The 15,531-nt window shown below is 33.5% G+C and overlaps 1 protein-coding gene across 1 annotated transcript in view; it reads left to right on the forward strand.

The window, feature by feature from the left end:
* Positions 1–15,531, forward strand: part of UGGT2 (UDP-glucose glycoprotein glucosyltransferase 2) — a 159,004-nt gene that overhangs the window by 28,563 nt on the left and 114,910 nt on the right. The window contains exons 7-11 of the mRNA XM_015557528.1: positions 236–308; positions 2,709–2,809; positions 7,451–7,550; positions 9,566–9,626; positions 14,374–14,465. Of these exons, the coding sequence (XP_015413014.1) occupies positions 236–308; positions 2,709–2,809; positions 7,451–7,550; positions 9,566–9,626; positions 14,374–14,465 (427 nt within the window). The remainder of the gene's footprint in view (positions 1–235; positions 309–2,708; positions 2,810–7,450; positions 7,551–9,565; positions 9,627–14,373; positions 14,466–15,531) is intronic.

The raw sequence follows: 15,531 nt of genomic DNA on the forward strand, positions 1-15,531 counted from the left end.
GACTGGATGAAAGGTGAAGAGATGAAGCAAAGAAACATATTTATAACACATAGAAAAAAGTCAGGAATGCAAGCATGTGCACGTGCAGGTATCATTAAGCTGATCCATGAAGGAAACACAAAGTAAAACAGATGTCATTCAATTTCATTTTGAAGTCTCCTGATATTTGATTATGTACTGTTTTTCCATTCTGAAAGTGTTTTTATTTTATTTTGGTTTTGTTTCCCAAATATAGCTGTGACTAATACCACCGTAGAAGGTGAGATTGAAACAAATGAAGTTCAAGGATTTTTCTTTGGGAAACTAAAGTAAGTCTGAAATGAAGTAAAATTATATTAATATACTCTTACATGTGCTTTTTATGGGAATTAATTCAATATTCTCTGTTAGCTTATGTTTCACATTTTAAAAAATACACATATAATTGTTTTTATTTATTATAAAAGTAATACACAGTTAATAGAAAAAAAGCACAAAATTGAAAAGTAATCACTAATTCAAGAGTTTAAGTATGATTAGACAATAGGAATTGAAAATGATCAAAGTTATCTCTGGCAAAAAATCTAAATCAAAACTTATAGAATATTTTATAGATATAATAGGTTACAAAAATCATGGTTAATATTTAGCATGAGCCCTGGCCAATTTGGCTCAGTGGGTAGAGCGTCGGCCTGTGGACCAAAGGGTCCCGGGTTCAATTCTAGTCAAGGTCACGTACCTTGGTTGCAAGCTCCTCCCCAGCCCAGGCCTTGGTCAGGACTCGTGCAGGAGGCAACTTATCGATGTGTTTCTCTCACATCGATATTTCTCTGTGTCTTTTCCTCTCCTTGCCACTCTCTCTAAAAACCAATGGAAAAATATCCTCGGGTGAGGACACACACATACACATTTAGCATGAAAAAAAATCATAATTTTTACTCCTCAAAAGAAGAGAAAATTTATTTCCCTAAATTTCTGTGCTGCAGATTCCCATATTAAAAAGCTTTTAATGTCTCATCTTAATTTCATATCCATGTTTAAGTAAACTTTGAACAATTAAAATTGTGCCCCCCTTTTTTTTCTGCATTACTGATTGAAGACAAGGAATAGGATGGTGAGTACTCTCTGAATATTCATGAATGGGGATCATTGTAGCTTTATATTTTCTCTTATTTACAAGAAGGGAAAGTTTATGATTCTGATATAAAGGCAAATTTAATGAAAACAAAAAGTGATTTTATTAATATCTTTAGTTCATGTTTAGTATTACATAAAGGACACTTAGTACACTTATCTACTCTGGTGAGTAGATAACTATATAGAGTGAGGGGAACATTTTTGGAGACTATGCTAGTTTATACAGATGATTGAGTTACAACTCTAAACTGTATTGGCCAAGTGGTATACTAGTGGCCTTAAAAAGTTAATGCATCTTGCAAAATGGATTTATTCTAATTAAAGTATTTATTTAGTAGATAACAAAACATTTTTATTTCATTTTCAGCTGTGTCTCAACATCTCAGAATCCATAGTTCTGTTCTTTTCTAAATATAACTTTTTATGGGAATAAATTGTGCATCCTTCAAAAAGCCTTTGGAATCCTGGGATATTAGTTTTTTAAGAGGATATACTCAAAGTTAGTTCTTATACCATTACTCAACTGATTTAGGGAAAAGTAATTTTTTTCTTTAAGGTATTATATGAATAATGTATTTTGACCTGAGTTACATAAATAAATTTAGCATTGAAAATTATTGATTATGATTAAATATGAAGAACAATATATCTCTTATAAACTTAATATTACTCCATTACTTAAACTTTTGAGAAATGAGGAGTTAATGTAATTTGTAGTGATTTTTTCTGAAATTTTGTTGCTTTTTCATTATGAGACCAGTTATAGTCAATCTTGATTCATTTTCAATATGTGGTCCTACATTTTAATCAAATTGCAAGATATTGACACCGTAGTATATTTATTTGTTGTTATCTGTAAGATTAATGCATTTCTGAATATATGTTCTATGTATTTATTCTCATTTCACTTTTTAATATCTTCATTTCTCTTTTCTCCTGAAATTATTTTATAAGTTGTGATGGTAGCTAAAGTATTTTTTTTAAAGGAATTCTATTTAAATCTGAAATGGCACTGTGTCTTGATTTCATGAGATATAAAAGATTATACTTTAGATTGTATGTATAGTAAAATGTCATTCTACTACATTATTATTTGGCATTCTATAAAAGATACCTAGATGTGTTTAATATTAGGCAAAATTATCTTATGTTTTTTATACATTTTATACATGGAACTTTTCAGAAATAGTGTAAGCTCTAAGATTGTATAGGGAGCATTTATGTTTTTCTTTATAAAATATTTTTTATTTTAAACTATAAAAGCAATACTTTTAATTTATAAAATGTTAAAATAAAAAGTATATAACATAAAAACTAATAATTCATCCCTCACCCTTGGGACCCTTATAGGTAATGTTAGCATGTTAACAATTGAGAGAGGTTTGGTTTTGTTTATATATTGAAAAAAATAGACATATATCTCCCTCATTTATTTTTAAGTTCTGTGGATATAGTTGCATCATGATTTATTCTTTTAATGATGAACAATTAGTTTATAACTAATTTGGAAGAGTTAATTTCAAAAGCATACTGCTTAAATAGTAATTTATAGTAGGTGATGATAATTAACATTACTTACTACTTTAATGCAGAGAAAGATATTCAGATCTCAGAGATAATCTGACAGCATTCCAGAAATACTTGATTGAGAGTAACAAAGAAATGATGCCTTTGAAAGTCTGGGAACTACAAGGTATAGTATTCTACTTTAACATAGCAGTTTGGTAACTGATCTCTGTTTTATTAAATAAGCTTTTATATAACATGATATAAATTATTTTATAGAAAGTAATAATTACTATGATGTAAATATAAATTATTACATTACTTGTGAAAATAAATATTTAATAAAAATGTTACCCATCAACCAAATTATATTTTTTATGTCTGTAAGACTTAAAATTATATGAAGTATAGTTATTTGGTATTATCTAATCATTTTTAAAGTGTACACTGATTTATCTATATTAAATCACATTTCATGGAATCTATAACATTGATTAAAAATCCTAACCAGTAGGTCAGGAGAAACCACATCTAACCCTTAGTTTTCTTCTATTTAAAATTTGGATCTTAATAGACTGACTATTGCATGTTTCACTATTCGCTTAGAACAGCTTCTGTGCTGACATCCCATAAGCAGATGTTTGATGGCCAAAATTTAGTTTGGATTGAACAATAACCCCTTTCAGCTTGAACTTTTTATTACTTGTAATTTTTAGTAGGTCATGGGGTCATGTTTTTCTGTGTAACCCATAACTTTCATCACATCTCTCATCAACTTTTAAAACTTTATAACAGCTTATTGAGATACAGCTGACATGCTATGCAGGTTATCTATTTAAAGTATATCATTCAATGGGTTTTAGTATATTTTCAGAATTTTTAACTGTCACCACAGTTAATTTAGAGTATTTTCATCACTCCAAAGAGAAAGTACAGTAGGTCCTCGGGTTACGTCGGAGATCCGTTCCTACGGCGCGATGTAACGCGATTTTCGCTGTAAGTCAGAACCCACCTACATAAGCACCTATGTCACTCACATGGAGCACATACAGAGCAGTAATAAAGTGAAACAGTAAAAATAAATTTAAAGATAATAATTCCTGACTTTTACTTGTGGTAAATAAATAATAAAAAAACATAAATCACATATGTACATACGTCGAAATGATGGAACTTTTTTTTTAATAAATAAATGGGAGATGGCGACGTAACCACGAAACGACGTACGTTGAGTCTGAAGTAACCCGAGGACTGCCTGTAGTGTACATGTTAACGGTCACCCTCATTTCTCCCAATTCCTCCAGCTGTAGGCAAGCCCAGTCTACTTTCTTTTCCTTCAAAATGTACTCCAAGGGACCCATAATTTAGAAATTATAGCTGACAGAGTGCTTTTGAAGGCTTGTAAACAGAGAATATGCATAGTCAGTTTACTTTTAATTAACCTTCCTAGTGTCTGTATAAGGGATTTGAATGGACCAAGAACAAAAAACCTAATTAAGACATCACTGAAGTAGTGTAATGAGGGGTTGAACTATGACTATGGTAGAGGCATAGAAAGGAGAGCTGGATTTGGCAAATATTTAAGAGATAAAGGAGTTAAAAATCGCATTAATATATCCAGCTGAGAATATAAAGCATGGAGCAGGTTTGTGTGTTGAATATAGGGCCCAGAAATAATGAGACTGGCATTACAATGATTGACTTAAAAGGGATTGTGACATATCCAGATGACAAGGGCTAGCTGTGGGGTGAATATAAAGTCCTTAAACTAAAAGGAGAGGATTTTAAAAGTTGAAAATCATAGCATCAAGTTGTTTAAAAGGAGGGGGTGCTAACTGAAAGTGGGGAGTGACCGAATCAATGCACCAGGAAGGGGGCTGTGGTGCTCGTTTCCGTGTGGACAGTGGGTCCCATGAGGAAGACATGGCGGGAGGATGAGAAATGGAAGAGTTCATTATAGAAGCTAAGGAAACACATGTTCAAGAAAGAAAGAGTGATCAGTACCTTTTCTTTTTCTTTCTTTCTTTTTGATTGATTTAACACAAATTATTGAGTGTCTGCTAGGTTTCAGCCATGTCCCTACATCCATGGTTTCATAATTTTGAGCTGAGACCTACATAGTAGTGAATATATTTTACATTGATACTCATACAAAAGGGTATAATGTCTGAATACATAAGTATGCGCAAAAACAAAAAAAATCTTAAGCATATAATATGTTTACTATATTTTATCTACTCCAACAAAACTTCCTTTTATTCTACCATATTTCATTAGAAAAAAATTTCACATTACTCATTAACCTGACTTCACTGTTAACTCATGGGTTCCAGCTGACATTTTGAAAAATACTAAATTCTGAAGATAAAATGAAGAGTTAAAACAGATAACCATGTTTTCTTCAAAGGATCTTAGATAAACAGAAATAATTTCAAAAACCAATATAGAAAGTACCATTTTAAGTGCTGCCAATTCAAGATACATAGATTATGAAGGGTATATGCCAAGAAGATCTGAATTGGTGTGGTGGGGCTAGGGAAGGGGGAACCGAAAGGGGAGGCTTTCTCCAGAGTGATTATTGAATTGAAATTTGAGGAGGGTTTGGAATAAATTTGAGGGTGGGTTATTTAGAGAAAATACAAAAGATCTTTGTGAGAGGTTGGATGTGAAATGGGAGGGAGAAGGAAATATCAAGAACAACAGCTATATTCATGGTTTGCCCAACTGAAGGGACAATTTTGTGGTGGTAATTGCTGAAAATAGAAGACTAAAGAGTACCAGGTTTGGGCAAAGATGAAGCGGGACTATCACAATTTCAACATGCTGCTGTTGAAATTTCCAAGTGGTAAAACCAATAAGGTATTTAAAATAGGGGTCTGGATTTTAGAGTCAAAGTGTAGGTGTTAAATAGCAATTACGAATCATCTAGGTATGGAACAATTTAGACAAAAGCAAAAATGTTAATAGAATCTGTTATTTAATTTCTTGTTATTTGCACTCTGATTATGTAAGTGAATTTTCAGGGGCTTTCAAATAAATTACATGTAGAAAATTGATCTTGTGAAAGGGAATTACACTCATGTTATAAGAAGTTTTAGAAGACTAGTTATGCTATCAACCTGAGTAAAAGATAGTTGTCCATGCTCATAGTATTTAATGATGGTGATTGATGATAAAAATATTAGCCAATGCTATGTGTTTGGCATAGTAATGGGCTCTTTATATGCATTATCCTAATTTTTTAAAATTCATATAATATAGATATCCCACTCTCCCAGATGAGGAAACTTCAAGAAATAGACACACAAAATAATTAAGCACGTATCAAAAATACCTAAAACAAGCAGGTCTATCTCATTTTAGAGCCTAAATTCTTCCTTTACCACTATATTGTACTGTTTTTCAGTATAACATTGTGTAGCTAAATGCTATTAGGCAACATCATTGATCATATATTTCCCTCAAAAAACTCTTCTATTAGTTGTTATATCAATCATGTAAGTAATGACTCTTAAGGTTTCTCACTAAAAAAGCATATATTCCTAGATGTATGCATACCAGTTAAAAATTATGTTGCTTATAAATGCCTTTAATAGTAATAGAATAATAAGAGACATAACATAAATGGTCTTATTTATTATTTTACTGTTCATTCACTCATTCATTCATCAGTATTTGTGGAGTACTTATCTGTAAGGTACTTTTTTTGTGTGAAAATATTTAAATTCTACTTTGCTTCTGGCATATTGGAGACTGCCTATCGTAAGCCACAAACATTTTTTTCTTTCATAGAACTGTCATTTCAAGTACAATAATGCTAAGTTTAGTATTTTATTTTTATTGTAGTATAAAAGTAGGACAATACTGAAAGAGTATTTCCTGAGTTAAATACATTGGGTCCTTCTAAAAGTTTTCATAATTACTGAGTTAAAAACATTGAGTCCTTCTAAAAGTTCTTTTCAGAATTGGTTCTTTAAACTTTCTTTCCCTTCCTCTTGTTACTCTTTTTTATCAAAGCCTTTTCTTGCCTATTTAACCTAAATATAGAAAAAAATTGCTTTGCATCCACATTTCTTTTCATATGTATTTTTGAAGTTATACTATAATTTGTGGAAAACAAATATTAAGTATTAAATGATAATTACTGATTTATAAAAGTGTAAAGTTTACCTTAATAGGAAATAAGTGATACCTTTCCATGTAAAAGTTTTGAAAAATGCTAAATATAAGGGTGTCTTCATCCTATCTAATAAAGAGATAGTATGCAAATTGACCATCACTCCAACACACAAGATGGCTGCCTCCATGTGGACACAAGATGGCCTGCAGGGGAGGGCAGTTGGGGGGGACAAGGCCTGCAACGGAGGGCAGTTGGGTGGGCAAGACCTGCAGAGGAGAGCAGTTGGGAGTGACTAGGCCAGCAGGGGAGGACAGTTGGGGCAATCCGCCGGCAGGGGAACAGTTAGATGTTGATCAGGCTGTCAGGGGAGTGGTTAGGGGCGGATCAGGCAGGCAGAAGCAGTTAGGAGCCAGCGGTCCCGGATTGTGAGAGGGATGTCTGGCTGCCAGTTTAGGCCCAATCCCTGTGGGTCCCAGCTAGGAGAGGGTGCAGGCTGGGCTGAGGGACACACCCACACACACATTCACACACGCACACACACACACACACACACACACACACCCATGCACAAATTTCGTGCACTGGGCTGGATATGTCTATATAAGAATATATGGTCAGAAGGGTAGAGTAAATTACTTACATTACATGGAAATGTCTATAAAGGTATGGCATTATGCTAGATTTTTTAATGTTCTTTTTCCCTTCTAGATCTTAGTTTTCAAGCAGCTTCTCAAATAATGGCCACTCCAGTTTATGATGCCTTAAAGTTAATGAAAGACATTTCACAGAACTTCCCCATAAAAGCCAGGTATAGTAAAGTTTATTAGTTTGATTATGACCAGAATTCTTTCCATTAAACAAAAGTTATGAAAATAGCTGGTTTCATTTAACATAATGTCAGTTAATTCTAGTATAGATAGTGTTTATGAAATCAGGACCTTTCTGTATTATGTATGTTGTTGTTTTTTACTGGAGCAGAATATTGGCTTGTACATGCATGTGTGTATGTACTGCAAAATAGAACTCTTGAATTAGAGGCAAATAGAAAGGAAAAAAAATTCATTAGACATACATATACTTAAATATAAGCAGCAAGACATGACAATCCAAGAAAAAGTTTGTTTAAGCAGTAAATAAAAAAGGCATTTTTTTTCTGTTCACCATGGAGGATGTTGAAAAGTATTATTCTAAATAAGTCTATGCCCAAAGTATAGCCAAATCTTCTTGCCATTTCAGATTCCAAATAAGTAGTAAGGTCTTAATTTTATGGAATAACTTATGGAATACTTTTTGCCAATAGGTAAACAATATCGATAATTCAGGTTTCCAGGTATTGTAAGGATTGACAAAATCACAGGACTTTGATGCATTTATATTTGGATCTGGAATGACAGAATATAAAATTACAGGCAAACCGGTAAAATATAAAGTAAGTTAGCTTATACTGAATGCATACAGCATATGACAAGGGAAACAACAGAGGAATCCTTGGCTCTCAGCATCCCTTCTTAAGCAGTGGATGCTCGCTAGGCTTCTGTCTGTCCTAAATCCACAGTACATTTTACTGAATGTTATCTAGATATTCTTTACCTTGGTAAGATAAATAAAGAGTACATAGTTGACCACAAGATACCAAGAACCTTTTCATGGTACCCTGAAATACACCGGTTTGTCACTTTATTTACATATTAAGAATGAATATATTTATATGACTAATTTTAATTTAAGCTGTCAAAAATTTGAGAAGTCAGTATTCTGAAACATAAAATATGTATGTGTGTATAAATATTATGTTTAGCCACGTTGCTCCTAATTAAGTGTAGCTTTTGAAATTACTCGATTAAATACAAATAAAGTTAAAATAATTTTAGTTTTAAGAAGACAGTTGATTCGTTTTTTGACAGTAAGTACCACTATTGCGGGGTTCAGCTGCTACACTCTAGTTTTAATTCCTAGTTGGCTGTTAAAAAATATTTACAGACTATGCTAACACTGCTTAATGGCTACAGTGTAAGCTTGAGCATAACTCTAAAACACTTGGTGAACAATTGGTAAATGTTTATTGAAATAAAATATTTGCTAAATTAATGAAAAACTTGCAATATCAAATTTATGTAATTTCTCTCAAATGCTACTAACTTTTAGGAGATAATGCACACTTATTGTGGATTGTTTTAAGTTAAACCTTTCTGCTTGAGTTGTACCTAAAGCAGAACTTTGTGTTTACTATCTTTTAAATTTTAAATCATTTTCTTCGGTGCATAAAATTGACAGCTATATAACTAAGCATTCTTAGGAGTTAAGTCAAATAATAGCCCTACTTAAAAAAAATTTTTTTATAAGCTGTTCACGAGTGAACATGTGAAGTCAGTGTTATCAGTATTTTATAAGTTATGTTTTATGGTAAAGATCCCAGATTAATCAAAATTGTTTGTGTGCAAATATTCTGAAAATTACCTGTTTGTATTGATACACATGATGACATTGATAATTTCATGCAAAATTTCTCTGTGTGAAAAAAACAACACAAATAGCGTTTTTAATCAAGTATTTTTGAAAAATAAGTATCTAGAAGTAAGCAAGTCTGACAATACCTAATGCATTCAGTTAGTGCACATGAACTTTTGACAGTCTCTGGTCCATCGGAATCACATACCCTTGTCAAATGAAAGCCATCGTACCACTTGTTAATAGGCTGTATAGAAATGTCATGAAGCCTTTAGAGTTGTTTGTTTCTTACACAAAGTATTACATTACCTTGAATTATAGATTAGTCCTAAACATTTAAGGAGGAATGAGTTACAACAGTATTTATTTTCCCAGATCTCTGAGCAGAATTTCAATAAATCAACATATGAAGAAGGAAATACAGAAAAATCAACAGGTTTGAATTCATTTTTTAAAAAATTTACTATAGTCATATCATTGTTTCAGACTTTGGATTTTCAGTTTTCATACAAAAAAGAAAATGTTCATTTGTACTTTTGATTATTAAAACAGTTCAAGTTTTTCCATTTTTATACTGTCTACTAATTCTAGCCAGTAGTTCCTGACATATATTTTACTTACCTGCTTATTCACCCTATACTTCAAATCTTTTGTCCATGTAGTATGGTTTTCTTAATAGGATAAAGAATATGAGTTCATTATTATTTCTCAAATTAGTTAAAAATTTGAGGAGCAAGTCAACTTTAGACCACTGGAACATTGCTGTGATCCTATAGTGTGCAGGACATGATTGGTAATTTGGTAAGATTCTTCCAAATAGTTTCTTAAATTACCTTAAGACCCCAACTGATCCTAATTGTGTTAATACTTACGAAGTGCTTAGTCAGCCGTGGGCAAACTACGGCCTGCGGGCCGGATCCGGCCCCTTTGAAATGAATAAAACTAAAAAAAAAAAAGACCGTACCCTTTTATGTAATGATGTTTACTTTGAATTTATATTAGTTCACACAAACACTCCATCCATGCTTTTGTTCCGGCCCTCCGGTCCAGTTTAAGAACCCATTGTGGCCCTCGAGTCAAAAAGTTTGCCCACGGTGGGGGCACAATGGGTTCTTAAACTGGACTCAGAAGAAGGAGCTGCAGCAGTGTTTCCCCACGTTGCCATGTTCACACTGCTGCTGGTGAAGGAGCGGAGGGGAGAGCAGGAGAACCCTCCGCTTTTTCTGCTCCGGGGGCCGGATCCGGCCTGCGGGCCGTAGTTTGCCCACGGCTGGTGGAACATTGTCTGGTTTTATTACATAAGACTCATTTGGTATTAAGTAACATAATACCAGATGCACAGGGCCTCAAAAAGTAGTTTAATCTTCTCAGATAAAAGAAGTCTTACATATGTGGCCACAGGCAGAGTTTTTCCCTTATCTGGTTGCAAAAATGGCTGCCAGAGCTCCAGACTTCTTACATGAATTCTAAGCAGAGGAGGCATCCTCACTAAGGCCTTCCTGAAGCATATAAGCCAATTTTGACTTTCATCTCATTGGCCAAAATGTTGTAATGCGCCTCTCCCTAGCTGCAAGGGAGGGTAGAAAAGTCAGTTTTTACTTTTCTAGTAATTGAAGCAAGCAGAGGAGGAGTGGGTTAGGGATGGTGCTAGATGAGCCAGCCAGCAGTGCCTGAGACAGAGTAAGCTCTCAATAAATGTCAGCTGTTCTGATGGTGACAACTACAATGTAAAGAAGTAGATGCTTAGTTCGTTGGGCATGGGTGCTAGGAACCATACACATCATCCCTGGAAGTATGTCACTATTACATGTCATCCATATACAGCAATACTATAATTCCTGTAAAACATAACTGCTGCAAAACATGTAATCAGAGTTTACACACAAAAAAGAAATAGTAGTGGTCTTTGAATATGGAAAAAGATTATCCATCTTCACTCATAATAAGAGAAATACAGATCAGGGTTATATTGAGATACCAGATTTACAGTATGCAGAGTCTGATAGTGAAGTCTGTTGGTAAGTCTATCTTTTTTGTGTGTAAGACAGCAGGGAAAACAAGATATATATTTGTATGTGTTCATATTTGCATAAAGGACACTAGAAAAGGATGAACAAAAATCTGGGGGGAAGGGGGGTGGGAAGTAAAACAGATAGCCCTGTGGGCCATGGATAGGGGCTGGAGAACAGGGTAGAAAGTCCTAAAATGGGCATAAGAATTCTTTGTGTATAGTTTTGGTTTTTGTTTGTTTGTGTTTCTTTGTGTATAGGTTTTTATATAGTTTGACTTGGCACTCATGCAAAGATTATTGAGGAACTATGACTGCTGAGGTTGTGTAAATGAATGTTGGTTTGGTTTTATTCAGGAGAAAACAGCATTAACTCCAAAGTACAGCAAATTTCCCTATGAAGTTAATGATCCTTATTATTTTGCTTAGAGTTCAGCTTTTGGTGATTTTAAAATAAATGTTAATCCAATGTGTGTGTTTTATTTAATGTAAGAGCTCTTATGTCCCATGACATTTTTTATTTGGAAGGAAGGGAAAAAATGGTCAGGTAGTCTGGTAACTTTTTAATTTTGCTTTAGCAGTTTGAAACATTGTTTTAATTACATAGTTACATAAAAAACAACAGATGAGATACTTAAATACAGAACCTAAATAAAGGAGTATACCTATTCCAAAAAGAAGTTCACACCTCTTCTAATTATGTCAACTTAATGTATGACAACTAATGTGACAACTTATGTCAACTTACTTAGAATGTATGAGAATTTTACAGTTCTAGAAAAAATTCCCTTGATTAGAATAACTTCTCCAAAAGTTCCTCTGTAAAACATTCTTTTAGAGAATCTTTTTTTTTCATATCGTGGAAAAAAAAAAACAACTACCTTCCTATATGAAGATTTATATCCGATTTGACCTCACATTTTAAATTTAGAATGCATACAGTTTCTGTGTGGTGTCCTCCAGAATCGTTTATAAACCAATTGACCATTATAAAGCTCAGCCAGTCATCTGAAATCCAAACAATTGGAAATTTTTAGCTTCAGGTAATAGCCCAGCTCCATTAGTTGTTCAAGAGATTTATAATACCATTGTTTCCTCTTTTTTAAAAAATGAAGTCATATTTTTCCATGGAAATTTACATTTGTTTCTGCTCAAAGGCTAAGAGCACGCTCAGCTTCATTCCACATTAAATAAAAAGTCCATGTATATTTTTTTGGACCTTAAAAATAGTGAGAAATCTAGCCTCAAGTCCATATGAAGGTAAACCAGAAGCAATGAATTCTTATGGAAGACTTGTTCTTCCTTGCAACCAAGGTGAGGAAAACAAGTTTCTGTGCTGTTTCTGCAGGGCATGTTGTTTTCTAGGTCACCTTTTCACTGTGAGTAGCGCTTCTTTGCGCTCAGTGAGCCCAAGGGTTTGCTTTCTGTCCTTTTGAGACTAACTAGACTTTAGAAACCCAAGCTTTAGGGACCCAAAACTGTTCACATTCTTGAACTTGTGTTTCTACTACTTTTCTGCCCATAGGTGAAATCTTTACTTTAAAAGCTGAACCATTCATTTAGAGGACATTATTAATATTTTAATGGAGGATTTTCTATATTTCCTTTTAGAAGGAGGATTTCGGGATCTCTGGTTCATCATATTGCTGGAAACTGAATTCTTACCCCTTGATTTGAGAAAGGCTTCCTGAAGTCATTCACTCAGGGTAATTTGACAGGATTTAGGCTACCTCTCTGAAGGGAAGGAGAAAGAATTTGTCTGTACCAGTCTCCAAGAGACTGACAATATTTCAGCAATTAAGTTCAGTTTATTACCCTTTTTGAGCATTTCTTTGTTCAAGGCACTGTGCTTGGCTTAAATATTCCTGAGGGAATTAGCAATGTAGGGTAGATTGTGTGCTTTGGTGTACTGTCCACTTATAATTGAGTTGCCTAAACCAAATGAAGCCCTTGGAGAGCTCAAGACAGAGCTAAAACTAATCAATATTTTACCTATGAACCTTCACATGTTAGGGTTTAATCCCTTGGCAGTATTCTGCATAAATCCAGTGGAAATATTTTCTCTCCTGTTACAAATCTAGCTCCTCCTCTCTTCTGTCTGTGTAACTCACCTGTCATGGTGAGTGATAAACTTACAGAAAAATTTACCTCTGTGAAGCCTTCTCTGAATCTCTTCAAGTTAATTTCATTATCTGTCTTTCTAGAATAATGAATACAAATCTCTATTAGGTCACTTATCATGCAATCTCTTTAAAATGCACTGTTTTACAGTTGTTTTTTCTCCTAGACCAATTTACCTACACTGACAATAGTAGTAAAGGCTTTATTTGTGAGGACTGTACATGTGACTGGACACAGGTATAGATTACCTTTAAACCTTATAACAAACCAGTGAGACAGATGTAAATACTCCATTTTACAGATGAGACTTACGGAAACTAAGTACCTTTGCACAAATTTTACCACTAGTAAGTAGCAAGACTAAGATTTAAAGTAGATCTGACTACCTCACCTTGATCTTAATAACTAGTCTGTACTGGCAAGGACAATACCTTTTTTACTTTTATTATTACCTTAGTGCCTGCAGTAGGCCCCTGAGAAATATTTATTGAATAAAAAGAAAAGACAGTGAACATTAAAACACTGCTTTAGTGGAAACCTTTATGAATTTAGAGTGATCTCCAAATATTTACACATACACCTACGTTTTAAGTCCTGGTATATTAAAGAATAGGAATGTGCCAACTAACAAATTTAAGTGTGTGAGCGCACATACACACACTCACAATATAAAAAATGTGAGTCAAGAAATCATTGCAGCATTAGAACTTTAATATCACATACTGAAAAATCAAAATATTCAGGTATCTGTATCTCAAATCTGTCATCAGATGCCCATTACTAGATCAGGGGGCAAACTGCTACCAACCTGTAAGTCAAATCTAACCTGCCAACGGTTTTTATAAATAAAATTTTATTGGAACATAGCCATGGCCCTTTTTTCATATATTGTCTTTGGCTGCTTTCATGCTACAAGGACAGAGTTGAGTGGTTGCATTAGAGATAGTACAGCCTGCAAAGTCTAAAACATTTACTATCTGTTTGCAGACTCCTGACATAGATTGATATTATTATGTCACTGGGTTAGCTATTTATTATTCTGCTCTATTTCAAGGATCTTCAAAATAGATTTGAAATTCAGCCAGGTGATGCTCGTCTGTATATAAATGGACTTCATGTTGACATGGATGCTCTTGATCCCTTTAGGTGAGTATTGAATTATAGATACAAACAATAACTATGGTTTATTTAAAGGTAAATGTTGTCCTGAATTTAGTATTTGTCAAAATTCAAATAATCACTTTAGAGTAAAACAAATACATGTTTTTAATTGTATAAAACACCTGTTATTTTTGTAGAATACTCCCTTAAGTGTCTTAGAATGTTAGAACTGGGAGAGAACTTGGAGACAATTGTTGAGAAAACTGTACTTTTATCTGTCAGGAAGAAAATTTGAAATTATAGAATTCAGAGTGCTATCTTTTCCCTTAGGTTAAAAGAAAAATTCTTCAAAAAATGCTCTAGGGCAGAATTAGATAGTCTTTTATTCTTCATGGCCACTGGCCCATAAATCAGTCATGGGCCAAAAGAAGAGAAATCATTGAATTTATTTTATTTTTAAAGAGAAGCATAAAAGTACTTTAAGAATTAACATTTAGAATATAAAATAAATCTTGCAAGCATAATACTTTAGTTCAGACATTCAGTTTTAATTCAATTGAATATATTTTATTGAACTTAAATTAATTAAATATTTATTGTATTTTCTTACCAGTTTGTAAATATATAGGAAAAACTGAGAAGTAGAGTAGGTAGCTCAAATGGTGCTTTTCTCTTTATTTAGTTGAATCCTTAGGCCTAATATTGGGAAAATGATAATTTAAGATACATAAAAAGAATAGAGCAATTGTTAGCTCCTGGCCTATAAACTTCAGGGGGACAAAGGGTACATCTGTGTTCAGCACAATGAAAACAGGTTTATAAAAGCAGGGAAGTGGTACATAGATTGTGGAAAGTTTTCCATGTCAATGTATGGGGAAATTTTCATAGCCGGAGCATTTTGATGTGTTATTTAGAAAGGCATAGTTCAGGGGTGGGCAACCTTTTTGTGAGTGGGTGCCAAAACCACCAAAATCTCAGACTCAAAATTCTTCTGCGTGCCAACCCTAATTTTTTGAGAACATGTTACGCCTACTTGATATCTCTTAACGTGTACGTATGTGAAGAACCTTGAAGAAATAATAAAATTCATTCGGGCGACAAAAACACAGTA

Source organism: Myotis davidii, unplaced genomic scaffold (genome assembly GCF_000327345.1).
Source record: "Myotis davidii unplaced genomic scaffold, ASM32734v1 scaffold133, whole genome shotgun sequence".
NCBI lineage: Eukaryota > Metazoa > Chordata > Mammalia > Chiroptera > Vespertilionidae > Myotis > Myotis davidii.